General features: G+C 49.9%; 1 protein-coding gene across 1 annotated transcript in view; it reads right to left on the bottom strand.

Moving 5' to 3' along the window:
• Positions 1–286: 286 nt before the first annotated feature.
• PTPN9 (protein tyrosine phosphatase non-receptor type 9) overlaps positions 287–26,368 on the bottom strand; it is a 61,455-nt gene continuing 35,373 nt past the window's right edge. The window contains exons 6-13 of the mRNA XM_038767534.1: positions 20,814–20,924; positions 15,669–16,012; positions 13,004–13,097; positions 11,513–11,588; positions 6,682–6,760; positions 4,305–4,455; positions 3,261–3,468; positions 287–2,307 (exon numbers count right to left, since the gene is read on the bottom strand). Coding sequence (XP_038623462.1) covers positions 2,093–2,307; positions 3,261–3,468; positions 4,305–4,455; positions 6,682–6,760; positions 11,513–11,588; positions 13,004–13,097; positions 15,669–16,012; positions 20,814–20,924 — 1,278 coding nt within the window. The 3' untranslated portion in view covers positions 287–2,092. The remainder of the gene's footprint in view (positions 2,308–3,260; positions 3,469–4,304; positions 4,456–6,681; positions 6,761–11,512; positions 11,589–13,003; positions 13,098–15,668; positions 16,013–20,813; positions 20,925–26,368) is intronic.

The raw sequence follows: 26,368 nt of genomic DNA, 5'->3' as shown, positions 1-26,368 counted from the left end.
CTGCTGGGCCGCGCTGTTCCCGTGACCACGTGGGATCTTGTTGGGCAAGCGGTCGGCGTATTCCTTTGCGCTGAACAACGAGAGATCTGCGCCCAACGGCAAACCGACAGCAGCTCCCTGGCTCTCTCTGGGTCCCGACCGAACCGGACAGAAGCAAAAAGCCCCAGATTCGATTAGAAATGGAAGGATTTACCCCTCCCTTCCTCCCTCCCACATTTCTCCCCGCTACCAAAGGCCAAGGCTTCTAACGGCCCCAAGAACTGCTACTTGAATGAAGCCAAAACGGTCTGAGCATCGGTAGGTATATTTATCTGTAAATACAAAACTGTATCGCCATAAGATATTGAATATGAACATTTACAATTATTCTCCGCATCAGACTCAACCCATTAACGTTAAATACAAAATGAAAAGGTTGTAAAAATAAGAATATACACATTCAAAGAGCTTACTTATTACAGTATAAAATTACTGAGGTCCGATCAGCTGCCAACCTCATCATCTGGGATGGGGGAGAAGGGATGGGTGGGGGGGGTGAACGGTGGTCTCCCGGACTCAGTGCCAACTGGGGCACCCTGCTTTCATCAACCGGCCCACCGGGTTCTCCGCCAGAGCAGCAGAGGCCAGGGTAGGGGGAGCAGGGAGGAGGGGGCGAGGGGACGGAGACGGGGTGGAAATCGGCATCTCCCAGTTGGGCGTTTCCCCTTGGCACCGAGGCGGCCCAGATTTTTGGTTGGCTGGTAGGGACAGGACACTAGGGTGGGCAGGACGGGGCTGGGGGGCTTGGAAGGGGAGCCCTCCAACCCAAACAAAATCCAGCTCTTGCCCCTACGAAGCAAGTCTCCCAGGCAAAGGTTCTCCTCCGGGATGCTGGGGCCTGTGCACCTGTTACCCTCCCTCCGCCCGACTTCTAATACTTCGTACCGACGGCCTTTGACCCCGGCTCTTCCCGAGGGAGGTCTCCGCCTGCCCCAAGGGCAGCGGTGGGAGGGAGTTCCCAGCATCACGGCGGCGGTCCGCAACTCCTTATTAAGGGAGGACAAGGGGGGATCTCCCCGGTCGGCGAAGTCAAAGGAGCTAATTGTCCGGCGAGAGCCGGACGTGCCCTATTCGACCGAGGCTGCACCAGGCCCATCAGGCCTCGGCGCTGGGAACGGGCAGCGGCCGGGACCGGGACGGGGGCTCCCCGCCCCACCACCCCTCTGGGCCATCTGTGGGTTGCACCGGGAAAGAAGGGGTGAACGGCAAGCGTGGGGGCCGTGTCCTTCTCCCCGACAATTTGGTCCCCTACATAGGTCACGGTACCGTCCTGATGGAGCCCGTTCTTAAGCTTCTAGTGTCATTTCTAGAGGGTTCTCTGGCTGGCCAGGGGCCACGCCGGGGGGGGGCCGGGAGAAGCCTCCCGCCAGATCACGTGCAGGCCCCCTCACTGGCCGCCGCCTGCTTTCGCCGCAGGGACGTGCCATTTAGCTCCATGAACTGCTAGAAAGAAGTGTGTGTATACATGTATTTATATACTACGTACATAAGAACACAAAGTATATATTATATACACACATACATACGAACCCACACGCGCACGGGCGCGCGCACACACGCACACACACACACACTGAAGACACGCACACCGACTGGCAGATGAGACGGAAACACACGTGCCCTTCTTAAATCTCAGACTCTCTTGGCACTGGCAAAGATGAGGTTTCAGGAGATCCTGGAGGTGGTTTCTCCTCCCCTTCCCATCAAACCGTGGCCAAGGCACGTAGGAAGGATGGGAAAGGCCTGGGGGGCGGGGAGTGGGGTGGAGAGGGAGGGAAATCGGCCCCCGCTTACCTCTAGGGACCCCTGGCAAATGGGTAGCCACAGTTTGGTTTTCGTAAGGCACAGTTCAATAGCAGGTGCTAAGACACGACACGAGCTGTTAGCCGGTGGCTACTCGGGGTGACGGCGTCATTACTATCTAGCCAAGGGATCGGGCCGCGGGGGGTTTGCCTCCACGTTCCTGACGGCTACCTAGAGGGGAGGCGAGGGCGGAAGGGAGCCAGTGGTCAGTCGGTCCCTGGCCTCGGGGGACAGGGGCTCCGGGGGCCGGTCACTGCCGCTCCACGCCCGGCCGCGAGTGGTTAGGGGACAGCAGGCCTTCCCTCTGCGCGTACTCGATAATGGCCGTGTAACAGAAGTAGTACTGCTCGGGGGTCTGGATGCTGAACGCTCTCTGGGTTCGCATGCGTACCACGGTCTGGTACACGTTCAGCGTGCCCACGTCCTCCAGCTGTGAGAGGCAGATATCCAGCGAGCAGAAGGTACCTGAGGAAGGAAGGGCACGTCACCATCAGCCCTCAGTCATCAGAGGTATCTGCTGAGCACGTGCTAGGTTCGCAGCACTGTGCTAAGCGCTTGGGAGAGTAGAGGACATCCGAGTCGGCAGACTCGTTCCCTGCCCACGACCGTGGGGGAAGCCGCCGCTTCACATCAAGCCGCCCCTCTCCCCCATCCCCTCCTGCTGCGACTGGTCCTGGGGCGGGCAGGGTCCTAGGGGGGTGACCCCGGAAGGAACCCGAAAGTTGGAGAAAGGCCTCTTCTTGCCTAGGACGCACTTGGGGAATTCCAGAGGTGACAGGTTTGAAGAGGGAAAGAACGAGGGCAGAGGGAGGAGTCTCTGGCTTCGGGGGGAGAGAAAATCCAATCCTGGGACTTCCGCGCCTTGGAGGTTTCCAAACTGGAGAACGGAAGGATCGACGGGGGGTCCTTGCCCCGCTATTAGGAATCAGGGAAGAGGCTGTGGGGCGGGTCTTCTCTGGACCTGCTCATGTCAGTCAAGACACGGAGCAAAGCGTGGCTTCACTTGTCTCCATCCCTGTTGCTATAGCCTGCGGCGGAGATGAGGGCGCGTGGCTGGATCCCCGCGGGACCCTCGGCCCTCTCCAGCCTGAAAGCTGCAGCTCAGATGGAACATCAGGCCGAGGAAAGAAGAAAGCTGAGCCCGTGGGCCCCTCCATGGCGGGGGCCTTTCCAGAGGGCTGTGCTAACGGCGCCCACAGACCTGGCATCTCACACGCCGCTCCCTGTCTATTAAACAGAAAGCGTTGCCAAAAGAATCCTCTGAGACTCCCCAAACTTAGCCGAGAGAGAAATCCCAGCAAAAAAATCCCCTGAGCCACGCTCTTCTGCAGAGAAACACCCTGAACACCCCCCAGCACCCCGGAACCACTCTCAGGCCAATCCTGCGCATCCCCAGAGATGGGTTTGGAAGTGAGTACCTGTCCTGCCAATGCCCGCACTGCAGTGGACCACGATCGGTGGCCCTCCGGGGTGACCTCTGCTGCGCGGCCCCAAGGCGCTGACAGCCACCCTCTGCTGATGCTTGACTGACCCCAAGAAGTCGATCAGAGAGGCTGCGGACGAGGGGACGCCATAATCGGGCCAGCTCAGGAACTGGAAGTGGGTCACGCGCCGTCTCTCTCGGTCCTGGGTGCAAAAGCCATCATCGTCATCTCAGCCGTCTGCTCCCTGCCCGTGCCAACCCACCTGTCCCCACTCCCTCGTCCTGCCCAGACGTTGGCCTCACCCCACCCGGATTAAACTCCCCGCCCAGACATTCTGCCCCACAAAAGAGCCCTGAAGTCCATTCCTTCTGGCCTCCTCCTGTTTTCTCCGTTTTCCCCCGAACTCCGCATTATCACCCAAGTGGCCTAGTGGAAAGAGCATGGGCCTGGGAATCAGAAGAGCTGGGCGCTAAACCCGGCTCTGCCGGTTGCCTGCTGTGTGACCTAGGGCAAGTCGTTCAACACCTCTATGCCTCAGTTTCTTCATCTGGAAAATGGGGATTCATTACCTATTCTCCCTCCTATTTAGTCTGTGAGCCCCCCGTGGGCCACGGCCTGTGTCCGGCTTGATAAGCTTGTATCTACCCCAGGGCTTGGAACAGCGCTCGGCACTTAACGAATACCATAATAATAATAATATTAACCACACTGACAGTGCCTCCTGCCCCTTCCCACAACCGATCTGGGGGGCCCACGGAAATGGAAGGTGAAGTCCCACCCTGGATTCCTGGATTACAGCCCAAGGGAGTGATGCCACAAGGGATCAGACCACCGTGAACCCAGAGCCTTAACCCGTCTCGCGGGACAAACTGCGCTAGATGGAAACCTCCCAATTCTTTCCTAGAGGCCACGTGCCCGGGGCTGCCCCGATCACACCTTTTCCTCGCGCTGGAGACGAAAGCGAGGGGAAACGCCTCGTGAAAGCTTCTCCTCCCACTTGCCCGGGGAGGATCTGAGTGGAGAGGAAGAGGGCTTTACCTCAGGGTTATGAATTTCCAGCACCGTCTTCTTGTAATGACTCAAGGACTCCACTCCCAGGTTGGTCAGAATGAGGCCACCGTATCTAACCCGAGAGTCTTTCTCTAACGGCCAGTACTGGCCACACTTCCTCCGGCCGCCCTCCTCTAGCCTGCAAATACACAAGGGTCAGAGAGCGTAAGGAGGTGAGAGTCGGTCACGGCCTCCCCTCCTCCATGCAAGGCCCGGCCAAATGACCCCCGTCCCTTTGACCCTAAGCTGGTTGCACTACCCAGTAGCTGTTTGACATCTGAACCGCATCTGCCTCTGGGGGAAAAGAAAATCCCCACAAGTTGACACTCCTCTTCTTGAGCCGAAGAAAAGGAATCATAAAGGTGAGGGCTAAGAGCTTTGCCTTCTCCCTCAAAATCTGATTTGACTTCTTATTCCCGCTATCCAGGGGCATATGGTTTCATTCATCTCATTTCGTAGAGAAGCAGCGTGGCTCAGTGGAAAGAGCCCGGGCTTTGGAGTCAGAGGTCTTGGGTTCGAATCCCGGCTCCGCCACAAGTCCGCTGTGTGACCTTGGGCAAGTCACTTCACTTCTCTGAGCCTCAGCTACCTCATCTGTAAAACGGGGATTGACTGTGAGCCCCACGTGGGACAACCTGATCACGTTGTATCCCCCCCCAGCGCTTAGAACAGTGCTTTGCACATAGTAAGCGCTTAACAAATGCCGTCATTATTATTCACAGCGCTTAGTACAGTGCTCTGCACACAGTAAGCGCTCAATAAATAGGGTTGAATGAATGAATAAATTCACATTTTGCCTGGGAGAAACTGGCCATGGGGTTGGCTGAACACGGGATAACGATGACGGACACTCCCATCAAGATTACAGCTGACTCTAGTGCTTTTGGCTTGCCCAGTGCTGTTTGTCTTCTCTCTCGCCCTTGCCCAACTTGTACTTCCCAAGCGCTTAGTACAGTGCTCTGCACACAGTTAGCGCTCAATAAATACGATTGATTGATTGATTGACTGATTGATAGAGCACAATACCACAGCATTGGAAGACATGTTCCCGCCCCCAAGGAGCTTGCAGTCTAGAGGGGGAAACAGACGGTAACATAAATAAAAAATTTATACTTCTACACATAAGTGCTGTGGGACTGTGAGCCCACTGTTGGGTAGGGACCGTCTCTATATGTTGCCAACTTGTACTTCCCAAGCGCTTCGTACAGTGCTCTGCACACAGTAAGCGCTCAATAAATACGATTGGTTGACTGATTGATAGAGCACAATACCACAGCATTGGAAGACATGTTCCCACCCCCAAGGAGCTTGCAGTCTAGAGGGGGAAACAGATGGTAACATAAATAAAAAATTTATACTTCTACACATAAGTGCTGTGGGACTGTGAGCCCACTGTTGGGTAGGGACCGTCTCTATATGTTGCCAGCTTGTACTTCCCAAGTGCTTAGTACAGTGCTCTGCACTCAGTAAGCGCTCAATAAATACGATTGAATGAATGAATGAATGAATGAGAGTGGGGTGAAATAGCAACTTATGTATTCAACAAATTTGACCAGCCTCATGCTGAAATCAAGGCGGGGAGGGACTGGGTAAGTGAAAGGCAGACCCATTAGTAAAAGAGGAGGGATTTCAGACGGGAAGCACCTCTCCTTGTTCACCCCCTGGCAGAGGTGGGCAGTGGGATGAAAAAATGGAAGTAGCCTGATTTTCCAGCTCCAGTAGTTTTCCCTATCACTTTTTTCCCCCTCAAGAACACCGAGCTAGAAAGTCAGGCCTCAGGAGACATATTTACCACTGTCAGACACAGGCTGGGGTTTGCCAACCGCTGGAGAAAGGACCCAGCACTTTACACTTTACAGAGAAGCGGCGTGGCTCAGCGGAAAGAGCCCGGGCTTTGGAGTCAGAGGTCATGGGTTCAAATCCCGGCTCCGCCAACCGTCAGCTGTGTGACTTTGGGCAAGTCACTTCCTCTGGGCCTCAGTTATCTCATCTGTAAAATGGGGACCAAGACTGTGAGCCCCCCAAGGGACAACCTGATCACCTTGTAACCTCCCCAGCGCTTAGAACAGTGCTTTGCACATAGTAAGTGCTTAATAAATGCCATTATTATTATTATTATTATTTACACTCCTTCTGCCAGAGTTCTTCTGAGGTGTACCACTCTGATCAATCGGTGTTATTTACTCAACGCTTACTGCGCGCAGAGCACTGTACAAAGCACTTGGGAGAGGGCAATACAAAGAGTTGGTGGACTCTAGACAAGTAGACAAGAAGTTAATGGCTTAGAAGACTGAAACTAAATCTCCCCTCAGGATCTCCAACCCGTATATACCTCAGACACGCACTTCTGCTGGGGAAAACGTACCGTGTGGTCATGACGATCACCAGGACGTTCTGCTCCCACACCATGAGCCAGAAATCACGGAAAGTGTTTTCCAAGGGGCCTGGAGGGGCAGAAGCAATCGATCAGTTGCATTAATTAATTAATGACGGTATTTGTTAAGCGCTTACGACGTGCCAAGCTCTATTCTGCACTTACTATGTGCAGAGCATTCTATTAAGCACTTGAGAAGCAGCGTGGCTTAGTGGAAAGAGGCAGAGGACATGGGTTCTAATCCCGGCTCTGCCACCTGTCTGCTGTGTGACCTTGGGCAAGCCACTTCACTTCTCTGTGCCTCAGTTACCTCATCTGGAAAACGGGGATTACACCTGTGAGCCCCACGTGGGACAACCTGATTACCTTGTATTTACCCCAGTGCTTAGAACAGTTCTTGGCACATAGTAAGCGCCTAGAGCTCAGGCCTGGGAGCCAGAGGACCTGGGCTCGAATCCCAGCTCTACCACTATGTCTGCTGTGTGACCTCGGATAAGTCACTTCACTTCTCTGTGCTTCAACTTTCTCGTCTGGAAAATGGGGATTTGCTAACTGTTTTCCCTCCTACTTTGACTGGGAGCCAATTAATCAATCAATCAATGGTATTTATTGAGTGCTTACTAGGTGCAAAGCACCGTACTAAGTGCTTGGGAGAGTATATTCGAGAAGCAGCGTGGCTCAGTGGAAAGAGCACAGGCTTTGGAGTCAGAGGTGATGGGTTCAAATCCCAGCTCCGCCAATTGTCAGCTGTGTGACTTTGGGCAAGTCACTTCACTTCTCTGAGACTCAGTTACCTCATCTGTAAAATGGGGATGAAGACCGTGAGCCTCCCGTGGGACAACCTGATCACCTTGTAACCTCCCCCAGCGCTTAGAACAGTGCTTTGCACATAGTAAGCGCTTAATAAATGCCATTATTATTATTATTATTACACTACAAAATTTGCAGACATATCCCCTGCCCATAATGAGCTTCCAGTCTAGAGTCCCACGTGGTACTGGAGTTTGTCCTGCCTGATTATTTTCTATCTGCCCTAGTGCTTAATGCAGTGCTTGCCACATAAATAGGTGCTAAGCAAGGCCCATAATTATTCTTAATTATTCATTAGTAACAATAATAATAATGGTATTTATTAAGCTTTCATTTGCCAAAGCCCTGAACATTCATTCATGCATTCAATCATGATTATTGAGCGCTTACTGTGCGCAGAGCACTGTACTAAGTGCTTGGAAAGTACAATTCAGCAAGAGAGAGCCAATCCCTGCCCACACCGGGTTTACGGTCTAGAAATACTGATTCAACTCCCACAAATTCAGAATCCATGATCATTTTGATATTATGTACAGTAGAGTCCAGTACAGGGATAGGATTGGGGTTAGGGTTAGAGGGATTGAACTGTGTCACTCTCTAAGCCAATCCTTAGCATGAACATACCCACAGCTCTCGGAGGAAATCCATTTCTCCCTCTACCATCTAGCACAGCTTTACACAGGCAAATAATAATCACCGTGGTATTCGTTAAGCACTTACTACATGCCAAGCATGGTACTAAGAGCTGGGCACTGTACTAAGCGCTGGATACATATCTTCACACTCTTCTGTCCTTCTGTCCTGCGAATGGATAGTGGATAGAGCATGGGCCTGGGAATCAGAAGGTGATGGGTTCCAATTCCAGCTCCACCACATGTCCGCTGTGTGACCTTGGACAAGTCAGTTAACTTCTCTGGGCCTCAGTGACCTCATCTGTAAAATGGGGATGAAGAGCGTGATCCCTATGTGGGACGGGGACTGTGTCCAGCCTTCTATCTACCCCAGCGTTTAGAACAGGAGAAGCAGCGTGGCTCAGTGGAAAGAGCCCGGGCTTTGGAGTCAGAGGTCGTGGGTTCGAATCCCGGCTCCGCCAATTGTCAGCTGTGTGACTTTGGGCAAGTCACTTCACTTCTCTGTGCCTCAGTTCCCTCATCTGTAAAATGGGGATTGATTGTGAGCCCCACGTGGGGCAACTTGATCACCTTGTATCCCCCCCAGCGCTTAGAACAGTGCTCTGCACATAGTAAGCGCTTAACAAATGACATCATTATTATTATTATTATTACTAACAGTGCTTGGCACATTGCAAGCGCTTAACAAGTACCGCAATTATTATTATTATTATTATTATTCCTCCCTTTTAAAGGTGGGTCTCTGGGTTTTCCTATTCAACCGAGCTCTGCTCTTTCCGGCCAGTGTCTAACCTGGGCTCCCGTTCTCCTAGTAATGACAACTGTGGAATTTGTGACGCGCTCACTTGGTGCCGAACACTGTACTAAGCACTGGGTCAGACCCAGGATAAGCCGATTGGACTCAGTTCCTGTCCCTCTGCTTCCAGCATTCCTTCTGCTGCTCTTTCCCTGCCCACAATTGCTAGTTCCCAGCTGCACAGCACTGCACGTCTGAGGTGATCGGAGCTTTCTCTCCGCCTTCACTGAAGAAAATCAATCAATCAATCAATCAATTGTATTTATTGAGCACTTACTGTGTGCAGAGCACTGTACTAAGCGCTTGGGAAGTACAAGCTGGCAACATATAGAGACAGTCCCTCCCCATCCCCCCGCCCTACCTCCTTCCCCTCCCCACAGCACCTGTATATATGTTTGTACAGATTTATTACTCTATTTTACTTGTACAGATTTACTATTCTATTTATTTTATTTTGTTAATATGTTTGTTTTGTCGTCTGTCTCCCCCTTCTAGACTACGAGCCCGTTGTTGGGTAGGGACCGTCTCTATATGTTGCCAACTTGTACTTCCCAAGTGCTTAGTACAGTGCTCTGCACACAGTAAGCGCTCAATAAATACGATTGAGTGAGTGAGTCCCTACCCAACAGTGGGCTCACAGTCTAGAAGGGGGAGACAGAGAACAAAACCAAACATACTAACAAAATAAAATAAATAGAATAGATAGGTACAAGTAAAATAAATAAATAGAGTAATAGTAATAATAGAGTAGTAACAAATAGAGCAGAAGAAGGAAAGCAGTTCCAGAGAGGATCCACTCTGGCTGGTGGCACTGTCTATTATTATTATTATTAATAATAATGATACTTAAGCACTTACTATGTGCCAGGCATGGTACTAAGCGCTGGGATAGACACAAGCAAATTGAGTTGGACATGGTATCTGTTCCATGTGGGGCTCACTGTCTCAATTGTCATTTTGCAGATGAGGTAACTGACGCACAGAGAAATGAAGTGACTTATCCAAGGGACAGGTGGTGAAGCTGGGATTAGAACCCATGAATGGCAGGGGTGAGGAGGGCTTTTTGGGGACTGTTCCAGAGAAGCCCCCTGCTGATCCGTCGGAAGTGTTAATACGCCTTCTCCCAACTTGTTTAAAAACGCTCTACAAATTCCAACTTGACACTTGCTCGGAAAGACTGCAGCAGCCTGGCCTACTGGATGGAGCCCAAGCCTGGGAGTCAACAGGTCACGGGTTCTAATCCTGGCTACGCTACTTGTCTGCTGGGTGACCCCGGGCAAGTCACTTCACTTCTCTGTGCCTCAGTTCCCTCATCTGTAAAATGGGGATCGAGACTCTGAGCCCCATGTGGGACAGGGATTGTGTCCGACCCGACCCGAGCCACAGAAGCAGTGTGGCTCAGTGGAAAGAGCACGGGCTTTGGAGTCAGGGTCATGGGTTCGAATCCCGGCTCTGCCACATGCCTGCTGTGTGACCTTGGGCAAGTCACTTCACTTCTCTATGCCTCAGTGCCCTCATCTGCAAAATGGGATTAAGACTGTGAGCCCCATGAGGGACAGGGACTGTGTCCAACCTGATTAGCCTGTATCTACCCTAGGGCTTAACAGAGTGCCTGGCATGTAGTAAGCATTAACGAATACCGTTAAAATAACAATAATATGGAGGGACTGGAGGCCTCTTGGCTGGGGGGAGGATGACGGATCAGGGCAGGCCCTCAGGAAAGGCTCTCATCCCCAAAACAGAGCTTCAGATGGCCCAGGGGGATAAGATGTCCCTTCTGCTCTCAGCTTCCATCACTGGTGGGCTGTCTTTGGCCAGGTTCTGAACTGGGAAAAAAAGGGATGGCTCCTCCTTTCAGCACAGCCTGGTGGAAAGAGCCCAGGCCTGGAGTCGGAGGACCTGGGTTCCAAACACGACTCCGCCACATGTCCGCTGCGTGACCTTGGAAGAGTCACTTCACTTCTCTCCGTTCCCTCATCTGCAAAATGGGGATACGATCCCTGTTCTCTCTTCTAGTAATTCAATCATTCAATCGTATTTACTGAGCGCTTACTGCATGCTGTACTAAGCGCTTGGACAGTACAATTCAGCAACAAAGTCCTACTTAGACTGTGAACCCCATGTGAGACCTGATTATTCCAGGACTTAGTAGAGTATACATGATTAGCTTGTGTCTACTCCAGAGCTTAGTGCAGTGCCTGGAACATAGTAAGTGCTTAATAAACAGTGCTTGGCACGAGGTAAGCGCTTAACAGATACGATTATTATTTATCGTTATGCTTCTTCCCCGCTGGGTTTCTGGGGTAAAGGAGGAATTTAGCCCTGGACAATATATGGACCCCAGCTGCTGGATGGGAAAAGCACTTGGTTTCCAAATGATCCCCTGCATCCCTACAGAGTTCTGATATCCCCTGGAACTCATCAACTCCTAACACTGAGCTACAGGCCGCAGTCCTTCGACTCTCGTCTTTAAACTCATCCTCCTCATGAGCGTCCGGAAAGAGCACTTCCGTTCGGGAAGTGGGTAATCGATCACATTGAAAGACGGTAGGGGCCAGAGCCCCACCCCAACAACCCATCTTACCTTGGGTGCCGATGTACGCATTCCTTTGTTTATAGCCATCCATGTAGCTGGCATTGATGTAGTCTGACTGAGTGCTCTAAGAGAAAAAGAAAACGTGTTTTGCTCCCAGGCAGAGAACTTTATGGGGGCACAGAGGTCACGCTGGGGGAACAGCCAGAACTGACCTCCGAAAGGCACAGCGGCAAAGCAACTCCTTCACTTCCCCAGTTCGCCCAATTAAAGCAGTCCAGAGGATCACCCCTCTGGGCCTCCTCCACTCTCCTGAGCCCCTCTTGGCCTCCTCCACTCTCCTGAGCCCCGCAATGTTGGAGCCACTGAACACAAGCATACACTGACAGAGATCTACTCTATCAGAGAGCTGTATTTTATTTTATTTTATTTTTTAAAAAACAAGACAGGCAATCCATGGGGCCATAAAATACGATTCTAGAGACTGCTCTCACAAGGAAAAGGGAGAGCCTCCACCCCCCAATATAGAAGACATCACTTCCTTCTACCCAAGAGGTATGTTTGCCACGGCTGGGGCTCTTTCTCTTTTTATTCCACGGAACTCCCGGGAATTAAAAGTTGTGACCCAGAGGAGCTCAGCCTGATTGTAGGGACTGCAGCGAAATGCTTACTGAGTCTGCAATTGGTCACATTCAATTAATGAAACCAAAGGAAAATATGGGGCAGTGAGTGAATTCTCCCTAAGACTGTGGATACTTTGGTACATCTCAGGCCATAGTGCAAATGAGCATGGGGCTTCCTTCCGAGTGGGGCCACCTCGAGTTCCCCCTGCAGCTTGGGGATTAGGGGCACTGGTCTAAGCCACCTGGCCCCGATCCTGAGGCGGGCCACCCGAGGATGAGGTGGCCCTGAGGTTCCCCCGCCCCAGCTATTTCTTCGAAGGACAGTTCTGCAGGAGTTTTGGGGTTAACTGCTAGGAATGAGCCAATGGCTTGGGGCGGCCTCTGGGAACCTGCTGGTGCAATGCGATGAGTTGGGGTCCTGAGCTTGGGTGACTGCAGGTCACCAGTCGTTCTTCAGGGCCGAAGCCAGAGTGACTGAGTTGCCACTTTGGAGGCCAGGGATTTCAGGATGGGACCATGCGGAGGAGATTTTAGACCCGCTTGGTGCTGACTCGGGGTCAACCCAATAAATAGAGCATGGCTTGGTGTTCCCGGTGAGACGGCTGGTCAGGAAATAGAGAGGATGTCGTAGCCATAGCTCTGCTGATCCTGGATGCTTCCTGCATTATGAACGCAGCATCCAGGCTCTGGTCTCTCAGGGGGGCCTTCCAACCAATCAATCAATCAATGATATTTATTAATTGAGCACTTACTGTATGCAGAGCACTGCACTAAGCGCTTAAACTCATCAGTTTCCGAGAATGTTATCGGGTCCCTGGAGGCTGAGCCCAGCCTCCCCTGAGGCAGGCAGGGAGCTACTAACATTTCAATCGGACTACTTTCCCCTACCAAGCTTACACAGAGGATCTTATCTGTTTACCTCCGAGCCGTTAAGCTGTTTCAATAACTTCACTCGGGTTTGGTCCAGGCAGGGAACATCCCCATATCTGTTCTTCTCCAGGTTCTGTGGAGACCTGTGAGAGATAACGAAGGCAAGCTAGAACAAAAATTGGGGGATGCGGGGATCAAAAAGACAGGATAAAAATCGACGTCGTCAGCCAAATGTCTTCCTGTGAGCCTCCCGCTACGTTTTTTAGCCTCTTGGGATCTGGATAAGCTGCAGGCCCTGACTAATGCCCTCTTCCCACCTACCTGCCCACCCCACAAGTCAAATATATAATAGCTTAAAAATGCCACTGAAAGCTTCAGGGTCGGGCAGAGGGATGAGACTCGCGGGAGAAGGAGGAGGTCGATACTGTGTTTGGTTAGGGAAGCATCGAGCATCGGTTGTGGGAACCCTCCTTGCCAGAGAATCTAACTACCTTTCCCTTGTTGCTGCTGGGGCCGAGGGCTTTTGGAATTACTGCACAGGGATGAAAGCCTTCCCCTCATCTTATCTTAGCCCCGAACCCCTTCCTTCCCCCAGCCCCACCTCGCTGGGGCTTGGTTTCCCATGGTAGGGGCCAGCAAAAAGGGAAACCTAGAGACAATTTACTAGTGGATAATTGGGAAACTCAGTGAGCCATCAGGGCTGGCAATTCATTCAGTTGTATTTACTGAGCACTTACGGTGCGCAGAGCACTGTACTAAGCAATTGGGAGTGTACGATAAACAATAAATAGACACAGTCCCTGCCCACACGAGCTTAAAGTCTAGAGGGGGAGGCAGACATTAATATAAATGAATAAATGACAGATATGCACAAAAATGCTGTGGGGCTGGGAGGGGGGATGAATAAAGGGAGCAGGTCAGGGTGACGCAGAAGGAGTGGGAGAAGAGGAAAGGGGGGCTTAGTGAGGGAAGGCCTCTTGGAAGTCTTTGAAGGTGGGGAGAGTAAATGTCTGTCAGATTTGAGGAGGGAGGACGTTCCAGGACGTGGGTGAGGGGTCAGCGGCGAGATAGACAAGATCAAAGTACAGTGAGAAGGTTAGCACTAAAGGAGCAGTGTGTGTGAGGGTTGGGTTGTAGCAGGAGAGTAATGGGATGAAACTCAGTGATTGAATGCTTTGAAGTCAATGGTGAGGAGTTTTTGTTTGATGTGGAGGTGTATAATAATAATGGCATTTATTCATTCAATCATATGTATTAAGTGCTTACTAAGTGCAAAGCACTGTTCAAAGCGCTGGGGAGGTTACAAGGTGATCAGGTTGTCCCACGGGGGGCTCACAGTCTTAATCCCCATTTTACAGATGAGGTAACTGAGGTACAGAGAAGTTAATTGACTTGCCCAAAGTGACACAGCTGACAGTTGGAGGAGGCCGGGTTGGAACCCATGACCTCTGACTCCAAAGCCCGTGCTCTTTCCACTGAGCCACGGTGAGTTTCTTGAGGAGTGGGGAAGCATGCCCTGAATGTTTTTGTAGAAAAATGATCTGGGCAGGAGAGTGAAGTTAAGACTGGAGTGGGGAGAGGCAGGAGGCTGGAAGGTTGGCAAGGAGGCTGATACAGTAAACGAGGCGGGAGAGAATATGTGATTGTATTAACATGGTAGCAGTTTGGACGGAGAGGAAAGGGTGGATTTTAGCGATGTTGTGAAGGTGGAAATTCTCCTGTCACCCTTGTGACCCCCAGGTTCCTAATGACTCCCAAGTGGGATCGTGTGGTAAGGCTGGAGGCGGGCAGAGAGAGAAGCTGGCCAACAGGCTTCAATGGGAAGGAGCCCTAAGACCTATGATAAGGGAAAAGGTTTTCGCTCCCATCTTCTGCTCTCCCTTTTCCCTCTTCCTTGCTCTGGCCCTATTTTCATTTCCTCTCCTTTGATTGGCCTTCTTAATCCCCCAGCTCCTTCACCTCGTCTGCTCCCTTCACCATACTGAAGACAAAAAAACACCCCCTAAAAACTGACCCCAAACACTCCCAAATTACAAAAGTTCACCTGACCAGAACCAGAAGGTGCAGAGGAGTGGTCCCTAACCTTTTTCCTTCACCTCTTTTGTACCAGGCTATGTCGATTGGGCAAGGGAGTGCGGCCACTACGGGGGCCTTTTATAACAGGAGAAGGAAGGGGAGAAAAGGGGAAGGGGGCAGGAGGTTCCACTGGCCGGCTACAAGTTCCAGTTAGTTCTTTGCACTCTGGACAAAAAGATAAAGCAGCCAGATGTGGCCCTACAGCCTGCCGTCTCGTCTGCCACAGATCATCCCAACAGGGCCGGCTGATCCGAGAGCCCGCGACTGCTCCTCGCTGCCTCTCAGAAGCAGAAATGTTGGTGCCTTTTTTGCCTGGAGACGAAGGATGCCGTGAAGAAGCCCCCTACACTGGAAGCTGCCTGGATCCCACCGTCTTTAGGGCTCTCCCTTTTAAAGGGGAGTTTTTTAGGGGCTCTCCCCTCCGGTCTGGCCTCCCTCTGACTCACCGCGGTTGCCTCTCAGCATCACGGAAGTCAGCGCACCGAGGCTCGGCCGCCCGGATAACGACCTGGCGCCCGCCCGGGCCGAACACCGCCTTACCGTCTCGCTTCCCGCTTGGGAGACTCGAGAGAGCAGCCGTCTGGAGGGACGAAGCCAGGCCTGCCGGCTGCCCCGAGAGCCGGAGTCGGCATACTCACAAGGAACAGCTGAAGGTTCCGGAGGGGCTGCTGCGGCGGATGTCCTCGTACTCCTCGTAGATCCCCCTCTTCTGCATGAGGTTCATGTGTTCCAACAGCTGCTGGACCGTCAGGGCCTGGGGGCTCGGGACGTGCACCGACGCTTGGTCACACGAGGAGGAGAAGGAGGATGAGGACAGGGAGACCAGGATGAGTTCGTCAAGGGGGTCCGGGTGGCCGTTCACCTGGGGGAGGAACCTGAAGTTCCAGCTGACGGGATCCATTTTCAAGTAGCCACCCAGGCCTTCGGGAAGACACTCCCGGGGCAGGTGCTGAGGCAGTTCACTCGTCTTCACCATCTGCACCTGCGAGGGGACAGAGGAAACAAGGGTTATGCAAGGCAGGAGGCAGAACCCCACCCCTCAAAGGGCCTGGTGGACGGGATGGAATTAGTCCGAGATATTAAGCCTCCAAACCCCCCGCGTTTAAGTCCATATGCTGATACTCTGCCACCCGCCCAGCGGTAATTGATTTTAATGTCTATCTCCGGCTCTAGACTGACAGCACCTTCTGGGCAGGAGACGTATCTACCGACTCTATTATATTGTTCTTTCCCAAATGCCTACTACAGTGCTCGGTGCACAGTAGGGGCTCAATAAATACCACTGAGTGAATGGCTGATTGACCGATGGGCCTAAAGTAGGGGAAAGAAATTAGGTTCTTCTCTGCCCAAAGCTATAAAGCTCTTAAGTGCCAAACATAAAGTGCCTGTTTTACAAAAACCATCATTCCAGCTCAGGCGTTTCTGCACCATGTGCTTTTTTTTACAGGCCTTTATTAATAATAATAATAGTATTTGTTAAGCACTTACTATGTGCAAGACACTGTACTAAGCATTCATTCATCCATTCAATCGTATTTATTGAGCGCTTACTGTGTGCAGAGCACTGTACTAAGTGCTTGGGAAGTACAAGTTGGCAACATATAGAGATGGTCCCTACCCAACAGCGGGCTCATAGTCTAGAAGGGGGTGACAGAGAACAAAACAAAACATATTAACTAAATAAAATAAATAGAATAAATATGTACAAATAAAATAAATAAATAGAGTAATAAATACGTACAAACATATATACATATATACAGGTGCTGTGGGGAGGGGGTGGATACAAGAAAATTGGGTTGCACACAGTCCCCAGCTCACACGGGGCTCACAGTCTCATTTTACAGATGAGGTAACTGAGGACCAGAGAAGCAAAGTGGCTTGCCCAAGGTCACACAGCAGACAAGTGGCGGAGCCAGGATTAGAACCCATGACCTTCCGACTCCCAGGGCCGTGCTCTATCCACTAAGCCAAGCCGCTTAGAGCAGATTTGCCTAGATGATTGACTCACTTGCATCCTTCCTGCATGCAACCATCCACCCAGAGAAAATAATAAAGAATCTAGAGTTCTCTATTGGAATAACTAGGGTATTTGCAAGCGCTGCCTATTGTGTCACACACTGTTCTAAGCGCTGGGGTAGATACAGTATAATCAGGTCAGATTCAGTCCCTGTCTCGCATGAGGTTCACGGTCTAAGAACACGCTTAGAACAGTGCTTTGCACATAGTAAGCGCTTAATAAATGCCATAAAAAAATCCCACAGTCAATTGTATATATGTATATAAGTTTGTACATATTTTTTACTCTATTTATTTTACTTGTACTTTACTCTCCCCCTTCTAGACTGTGAGCCCACTGTTGGGTAGGGACTGTCTCTATGTGTTGCCAACTTGTACTTCCCAAGTGCTTAGTACAGTGCTCTGCACACAGTAAGCGCTCAATAAATACGATTGATTGATTGATAAGAAGAAAGGGAAGCAGCGTGGCTTGGGAGTCAGAGGACCTGCGTTCTAATCCCAGCTCCGCCACTCAGCTGCTCAGTGAACTTGGGCAAGTAACGTCTTGGGGCCTCAGTTATCTCATCTGTAAAATGAGGATTATAGCTGTAGGCCCCTCTATGCTGTAAATTTGTTGTGGGCAGGGAACGTGTACGTTATATTGTTGCATTGTACTCTTCCAAGTGCTTGGCACACTGTAAATGCTCAACAAATATGACTGAGTGACTGAATGAGTGACTCTCTCCCCCTCCCCGTCCCCCCCGCCCTACCTCCTTCCCCTCCCCACAGCACCTGTATATATGTTTGTATAGATTTATTACTCTATTTATTTTACTTGTACATATTTACTAGTCTATTAATTGTGTTAATGATGTGCATCTAGCTTTACTTCTATTTATTCTGATGACTTGACACCTGTCCACATGTTTTGTAATGTTGTCTGTCTCCCCATTCTAGACTGTGAGCCCCTTGTTGGGTAGGGACCGTCTCTAGATGTTGCCAACTTGTACCTCCCAAGCGCTTAGTACAGTGCTTTGCACACAGTAAGCGCTCAATAAATACGACTGAATGAATGAATGAATGATTGATGGAGGACACGCACTGTGTCCAACCTGATTATCTTGTATCTTACCCCAAAGCCTAGTACAGTGCCTGGCACATACTAAGCACTTAGTACGCAGGAAATGCTCAACAAATATGATTTGATTGATGTGGGGCATGGGTTGTATCCAACATGATTATCTTATATCTACCCCAGCGCTTAGTAAAGTGCCTAGCACATACTGAGTGCTTAACAAAAACCATAAAAAGACACCAAATATACAGGTATTAAAATGCTCATTTTACAGTTGAGGAAATCGAGAAACAGAGAAGTGAAGTGAGTTGTTCAAGGTCACACAGCAGACGGAGTGGCAGAGTCGGGATTAGACTCAGGTCCTCTGACTCCCAGCCCAATGCTCTGCTTCCCTGGATTCTCTTGGCTCCCTGAGTTCTCTCAAAAGGTTGCCATAACCTTTAGACTTAATTTGAGTGTAGTTCAATTCAGTCTCTGACTAGGAAATACAGTACTCTCCTCTCTGCAAACACAAACTTCTTTCAGGGAATCCTCCCCACTACCAGGACCACGATTCGGCAGTCTGTCTTGGAATAATTACTTGTGGCCCTCTAGACTGTAAACTTATTGTGTGCAGGGAACGTGTCTACCAACTTGGTTATACTGTACTCGCCTAAGTGCTTAGCACAGTGCCCTGCACAAAGAAAGCACTCAATAAATCCAATTGATTGGACTAATTGATAATTAAGTTTCTCTCTGGCCCACAGCCTGGTTTTGTGTTCTAGGACATTTTCTCAACTAAAGTAGAACAACCTTGAGCTCGTTGTGGGCAGGGAATGTGTCTGTTTATTGTTATATCGTACTCTCTCAAGTGCTTAGTATAGTGCTTTGCACACAGTAAGTGCTCAATAAATACGATGGAATGAATGAATGGAAGTGTCCTGGGACAGGAACTAGCACTCTTGAATTCTACTCCCAACGTGGCTACTGTCTTTCTAGGTCACATTCATTTCCTCTCTAAGCATCACTTTCCCCATCTGCAAGATGGGACTGCTGCTCCTGCTTGCTGCCTGGCTAGTATGCAGTGTGACAAAGGTAATGGAGTTTGAGACTACAGAGCCCTGTGAAAATGCAATGGGCATACAGGAAGTGTAGCCCCGATGCTCATGGGTGATGCTCCCTTTTGCAATCATCTCTTTTAAAACACTTCTGAAGGAGCAACACACCTACAAGCCACTGTTACCATCCCAAATCATCTTCCGCTGCTGCAGAAAGACAGTATCAAGTATGGACCCAAGAGACCCCCATTTCCTGCTCAGCCCACCCCACCAACCCCTGGACAGCCTAATTCATTTCTTAATAACTGCTGCCTAGTTTGGCATTTGTGCCTGTGCCCTTTTACTCATCGGATGTTTGAAGGTATATGTCTGTTAGTCTTCCCCACTGGATTGTACACTCTTTAAGGAGCATGTCTTCTTAATAATAATAACAATAATGATAGTATTTGTTAAGTGCTTACTACGTGCAAAGCACTGTTCTAAGCGCTGGGGGGATACAAGGTGATCAGGTTGTCCCACGTGGGGCTCACAGTCTTAATCCCCATTTTACAGATGAGGGAACTGAGGCACAGAGAAGTGACTTGCCCAAAGTCACACAGCTGACCATTGGCAGAGCCAGGATTTGAACCCATGACCTCTGACTCCCAAGCCCGTACTCCTTTCACTGAGCCACGCTGCTTCTTCCTTCTTTTATGCAAATCCAAGGACCGCCGTGTCAAGAGGGACTCCAATAAACAGGTGACAACGACGTTCAAACAGAAAAATTTCAATCACTCCATCCCGTTTTCCCCAAGGGGCTAGTTTTTGATCACCCTGCCTGACGGGCCCAATCCCTGCAAGGGTCACCAGCCCAAGAGACCACTCGGGCGCACATCGGCCACTTTCTTGCAAGTCATAATCTCAAGAAATGGAAAAACGTGATAACTGAAGCCAGAGGGACCCAGTGAGAATCTGAAATGAGACTTCTTGAAGAACTAAGTCACATACTGGGTCAATGAATGAACATGATAAGGATAATAATAATAGTAATAATGTTAAGTGCTTACTATGTGCCAAGTGCTTGCTATGTACCAAGCGCTGGGGCAGATACAAGAGCATCAGATTGGAAACAATAGCTGTCCCACAAGGGGCTCACAGTCCAAGGCACTAAATCTCCACTTTAGATCCGAGGCCACCGGGACCCAGAGAATAATAATAATAATAATGATGGTACGATGGTATTTATTAAGCGCTTACTATGTGCAAAGCACAGTTCAAAGCGCTGGACATGCCCAAGTGACTTGCCCAAGGTCCCCCAGCAGGCCAATGGCGGCACGGGGACCATCTATTTATTTATTTATTTATTTATTTATTTTACTTGTACATATCTATTCTATTTATTTTATTAATATGTTTTGTTTTGTTCTCTGTCTCCCCCTTCTAGACTGTGAGCCCACTGTTGGGTAGGGACCGTCCCTGTATGTTGCCAACTTGTACTTCCCAAGCGCTTAGTACAGTGCTCTGCACACAGTAAGCGCTCAATAAATACGATCGATCGATTGATTGATTCCCCCGATGGTTCGCAGTGCCGTTCAGCATCCAGAGAGCGAACACGTCGTCTGGCATCCTACCGGAGGGGGTCTGGGGTCATGAGCTCTTCCCGCGGGCCACGCCCAAGCCCCACATCTCCTTACCCTTTCCCGGAGCTTCTCTTTGAGGAGGAGGCTGATGATGGAATAGGGCACGCGGAACCACATCGGGGCCCCCACAATCAGCACCTTCTTCAGCCGGGCCGGGAACGCTCCCTGTGGGCGGCACACAGAGACTCGGGGTGAGGGGGGCAAACCGCTCCTGTTCCCCGCGGTAGGAGACGGGGAGGGGGACCTTTCCTGCCACCCCAACCTATCTGGCTTCAACTCTACCTTCCAGCCTTACCCAGCAGAGGAGTCAATAACCTGGCTCAGGGTTTCCACACAGCAGCTTGGAGCAAGGAAATAGAAATCATATGTTCTTGCTGCCATTTAATAATAATAAGAATAATAATGGCATTTGTTAAGCGCTTCCAACGACAAAGCCCTGTTCTAAGCGCTGGGGTAGATACAAGGTAATCAGGCTGTCCCACGTGGGGCTCGCAGGCTTCATCCCCATTTTACAGATGAGGGAACTGAGGCCCAAAGAAGTTAAGTAACTTGCCCAAAGTCACACAGCTGACAAGTGGCGGAAGCGGGATTAGAACCCACGACCTCTGACTCCCAAGCCCGGGCTCGTTCCACTAAGCCTCGCCTGCAACTTAAAAGGGGAAGAAAAATTGGGGAATTTAAGAATCATTCTGGAAGCACAGCTGATAAAACTTGCTTTAGTTAGTTTCACCCCAAGTCTGCCACCCTAAACATTTTGACAAATCTAAACTTACTAAAATGACTTTTTTTTAGAAAATCAATGAAGGCTGCCCTGGAAACCCAGCAGTTTGCCCTGAACGTAAACACTTTGCTTACTTTTTCACTATTTCATTTTTGCTATTGGGCACTTATGACAAGTATTGTTACTATTATTATCATTATTATATTTGTTAAGTGTTTTCTATGTGCCAAGCACTGTACTAAGCACTGGGGTAGACACAAGATAATCAGATTCCCTCACCCTCCATATACGCCAGACCACCACTATCCCACCTTCAAAGCATTATTCAGATTACACCTCCTCCAAGGGGCCTTCCCCGATCAAGCCTTCTTTTCCCCGGCTCCCTCTCCCTTCTGCATCTTCTATATATTTGGTTTCCCCACCCTCAACCCCACAGCACTTATGAACATATCTTTAAATTATACATTATATGTGATTTATTTATCTCAATGTCTGTCTCCCCCTCTAGACTGTTAGCTTGTTGTGGGCAAGTTAACGTGTTTGCTAACTGTTGAACTGTATTCTACCAGTAGTACCGTGCTTGCACATAGTAAGCGCTCAACAGATACACTGATAGACTGAAGTGGGAGGGAGACTAGGTATTGAATCTCCAACTGGCAGATGAGGGAACTGAGATACAGAAAAGTGAAATGACTTGCCCAAGATCATGCAGCAAGTGAAAATGGAATTAGAACCCAGGTCCTCTGACTTCAAGGCCCAGGCTCATCCCCCTAAGCCATGCTGCAAGTGGCATTTTACCAGTGGAATCCAACAGATTGTCCCTCTCTTTTCTGGGTCACCTTAACACTTCATTGTGTCCCCTTTAAGTACTTGATATTCACCCCTCCCTCAGCCCCACAGCCCTTATGTACACATCCATAATTTATTTTAAATCAAATATTTTTATTGAGCACTAACTATGCGCACAGCACTGTACTAAACATCTAGGAGAGCACAGTACAAAAGAGAGCAGACACGCTCCCTGCCCACAACGGGCTTTCAATCTAGAGGGGGAGACAGACATTATCATAAACACTTTATTTATAACGTATAATTTAAAGACATGTACACAAGTTCTGTGGGGTTGAGGTGGGGCGAATATCAAACGTCCTAAGGTCCCAGATCCAAGTTTGTAGACGATGCAGAAGGGAGAGGGAGCCGGGAAAAAGAGGGCTTAATTAGGGAAGGCCTTTGGAGATGTGACCTTAATACTTTGAAGGTGAGGAGAATGGTGGTCTGGCATACGCGGAGGGGGAGGGAATTCCAGGTATGGGAAAGGGGTTGGAGATGAGATGAGCGAGAGCAGAGCACGGTGAGTAAACTGGCACTAGAGGAGCACAGTGGACAGGCTGGGCTGTAGTAGGAGATCAGGAACATGAGGAAGGATGGGGCAAGCTGACTGAGTGCTTTAAAGTTGATGGTACGGAGTTTCAGTTTTATATGGAGGTGGATGGTTAGCCACTGGAGGTTCTTGAGGAGTGAGAAAGCATGGACTGAACATTTTTCTAGAAAAAGGATCCTTGCAGCATAGTGAAATATGGGCTGGAATGGAGAGAGACAAGTAGCAGGGAGGTCAGTGAGGAGGCAGATGGAAGTAGTCAAGGAGGAATAAGACAAGTGTTTGGATCAGCACAGTAGCAGTTTAGATGGAGAGAAAAGGGCAGATTTTAACATTATTGTGAAGGTAGCGCCAACAGGATTTGGTGATAGATTGAATATGTGGGTGGAATGTGAGAGATGAGTCGAGAACAATGCCAAGGTTACGAGCTTGTGAGACAGGGAGGAAAATGGCATCATCAACAGTGATGGAAAAGAATGGGGGAGGCCAGGGTTTGGGCTGGGAAGACAAGGAGTTCTCTTTCGGTCCTGTTTAGTCTGAGGTTTTGGTGGGACATTCAGGTAGAGACGTCCTGAAGGCAGGAGGAAATGTGAGATTGCAGGGAAGGAGAAATGTGAGGGCTAGAGATGTAGAGTTGGGAATTTTTTGCAGAGAGATGGTGAGTAGTTGAAGCCATGGGACTGAATGAGTTCTCCAAGGGAATGGGTGTAGATGGAGAATAGAAGGGGACCTAGAACTGAGCCTTGAGGGCCTCGCCTTATCAGTGAGTGGGAGGCAGAGAAGGAGCTGGCATAAAAAACTTACTGGCAGGGAACGTGTCTGCTAATTCTGCTGTATTATACTTCCCAACTGCTTAATATGGTGCTCTGTACATAGTGAGCACTTAACAAATACAACTGATTGATTGAAAGGGAGAAGTCAGAAAGATAGAAGAACCAAGACAGGACAGTATCAGTGAAGCCAGGTTGGATAAAGTTTCAAGGAGAAGGGGGTGATCTACAGTGTTGAAGGCGGCTGAGAGGCCTAGGAGGAATAGGAGAGTAGAGGCCGTCGGATTTGGCAAGAAGAGGGTCATTGGTTACCTCAGAGATGGCTAAAGGGGGCAGAATCCAGACTGCTGGGAATCAAGGAGCGAGTAGAAGGAGAAGTGGAGACAGTGGGTGAAAACAACTCTCAAGAAGTTTGGAGAAGAATGGTAGGAGGGAGCTCCAATAACTTGGAGCTGTGGGATCAAGGGATTTTTTTTTTTTTAGGATGGGGATACGTAAGCTTGTTTGCAAGCAGTGAGAAAGAAGTCACTGGAAAGTGAACACTTGAAGATGGCAGTTAAGAAGGGAAGAAGGGAAGGGCGAGTGCTTTGAAAAGGTACGGGGTCAGAAAGAGTGGTGGAGGCGGGTAGATCTAGAGAGGAAGCGAGAGATATCTTCTTGAGTTACTGCAGGGAATAGAGGGAGAATTAAAAAGGCTGGAGGAGGAAGGGGGATTGGAGAAGTGCAGAGGAGATTTTAAGGAGATCGTACCTGAAGGTTTCAATTTTGTTCACTCAGTCAATCGTATTTACTGAGTGCTAGAGCACTGTACTAAGCGCTTGGGAAGTACAAATCGGCAACATATAGAGATGGTTCCTACCGAACAAAGGGCTCACAGTCTAGAAGGGGGAGAAAGAAAACAAAACAAAGCAAGTAGACAGAGTTAGGTGACCAGGCCATTAGGGGAAAGAGATGGTGGGGACAGGGGCACAGGAGGTTTGAGGAGGGAGTTAAATGTCTGAAACAGCTAGCGGGGGCAGAAGGGTGGGAGTGAATTACAACGGAGAAGAACTGTTGCCAGGCAGAGGAGAGGGCCGAAATGAAGCAGATAAGAATGAATTTAAGATGGACAAGGTCAGAAAGCTGTCTGGATTCCCGCCAACAGCGCTCTGCAGCTCAGGCGCAGGAGTGGAGGAAGCGGACTGTGGAGGTGAGCCAGGGTGGCGGGTTAGTGGCACTAGATTGGCAGAGGAACAAGGTTGCAAAGGAGTTGAGTTCAGTGGAGAGGGTCGATTTGCATGTCAAGAGAAGGTAGTTTGGATATGGAGCTCAAATGGGGTAAAATGGCTATAGAATACTCCAGGGGGTCAAAAGAATGGAGGTCTCTGTGAGGGAACAGCACAGATTTGGCAGGGGTGGGGAGGTGTATGGGAAATAATAATACTAAAGATGGCATTTATTAAGCACTTACTATGTGCAAAGCACTGTTCTAAGCGCTGGGGAGGTTACAAGGTGCTCAGGTTGTCCCACGGGGGCTCACAGTCTTAATCCCCATTTTACAGATGAGGTAACTGAGGCCCAGAGAAGTGAAGTGACTTGCCCAAAGTCACCCAGCTGACAACTGGCGGAGCTGGGATTTGAACCCATGACCTCTGACTCCAGAGCCCGGGCTCTTTCCACTGAGCCACGCTGCTTTGGAATTTCAGAATTGGTGAGAGTAGAGACTGTACCGTGACTAGAGATTTTAAGATCAAGTGTGATCAAACTGTTAAGTGTGTGAGTTGGGGTGAAGCAGGAGGTCACTAGAGCAGAGGATTGAGAGGAGGTGGACAGTGGGAAGATTGTCGGGGACATCCACACGGATAGAGAAGCAGCGTGGCTCAGTGGAAAAAGCCCGGGCTTTGGAGTCAGAGGTCGTGGGTTCAAATCCCAGCTCTGCCAATTGTCAGCTGTGTGACTTTGGGCAAGTCACTTAACTTCTCTGTGCCTCAGTTACCTCATCTGTAAAATGGGGGTTATGACTGTGAGCCCCACGTGGGACAACCTGATCACCTCGTAACCTCCCCAGCGCTTAGAACAGTGATTTGCACATAGTAAGTCCTTAATAAATGCCGTTATTATTGTTATCATTATCTACCCTTAGAACAGTGCTTGACACATAATCAGCACTTCACAAATACTATTATTATTATTGTCATCATCAGAGGGAAAGGCCCGAGGGCACTTGGGGTGCTGATCTATACAACCCCGTAGGAGGTGTCAGTGACTCAGTAGCTCCCAGTTAGGGGAGGGGCCCACAAATGATTAAGGCCCCTGTTGGGAGTGAATGGGCAAGCTGCTATCAAGTCCTTAGTTTCAATGGGCGACTGTTGACAGGTCTTATCTTCTTGACAGGAGTCCAGTGCTTTTTTGCTGGGGGTTGGGATCCAGATGTGTACGGATCCCAACCTGTCTGTCTGTCCTAGAGAGCAGGAACTGTGTCTACCAGCGCGGCTCAGTGGAAAGAGCACGGGCTTTGGAGTCAGGGGTCATGGGTTCAAATCCCTGCATTGCCACGTTAAGCGTTTACTATGTGCCAAGCACAGTTCTAAGCACTGGGGCAGATACAAGGTAATCAAGTTGTCCCACGTGGGGCTCAGTCTTCACGCCCACTTTACAGACGAGGTAACTGAGGCCCAGAGAAGTTAAGTGACTTGCCCAAGGTCACACAGAACAAAGAGGAGCAGCAAGGGCAGAGAAGCTGGGAGCTGAGCAGCCCTCT

This window comes from Tachyglossus aculeatus, chromosome 26 (genome assembly GCF_015852505.1).
Source record: "Tachyglossus aculeatus isolate mTacAcu1 chromosome 26, mTacAcu1.pri, whole genome shotgun sequence".
Lineage (NCBI taxonomy): Eukaryota > Metazoa > Chordata > Mammalia > Monotremata > Tachyglossidae > Tachyglossus > Tachyglossus aculeatus.
Note: the sequence above shows the minus strand (reverse complement) of the source record. Positions and strands in the feature narration are given on the sequence as shown.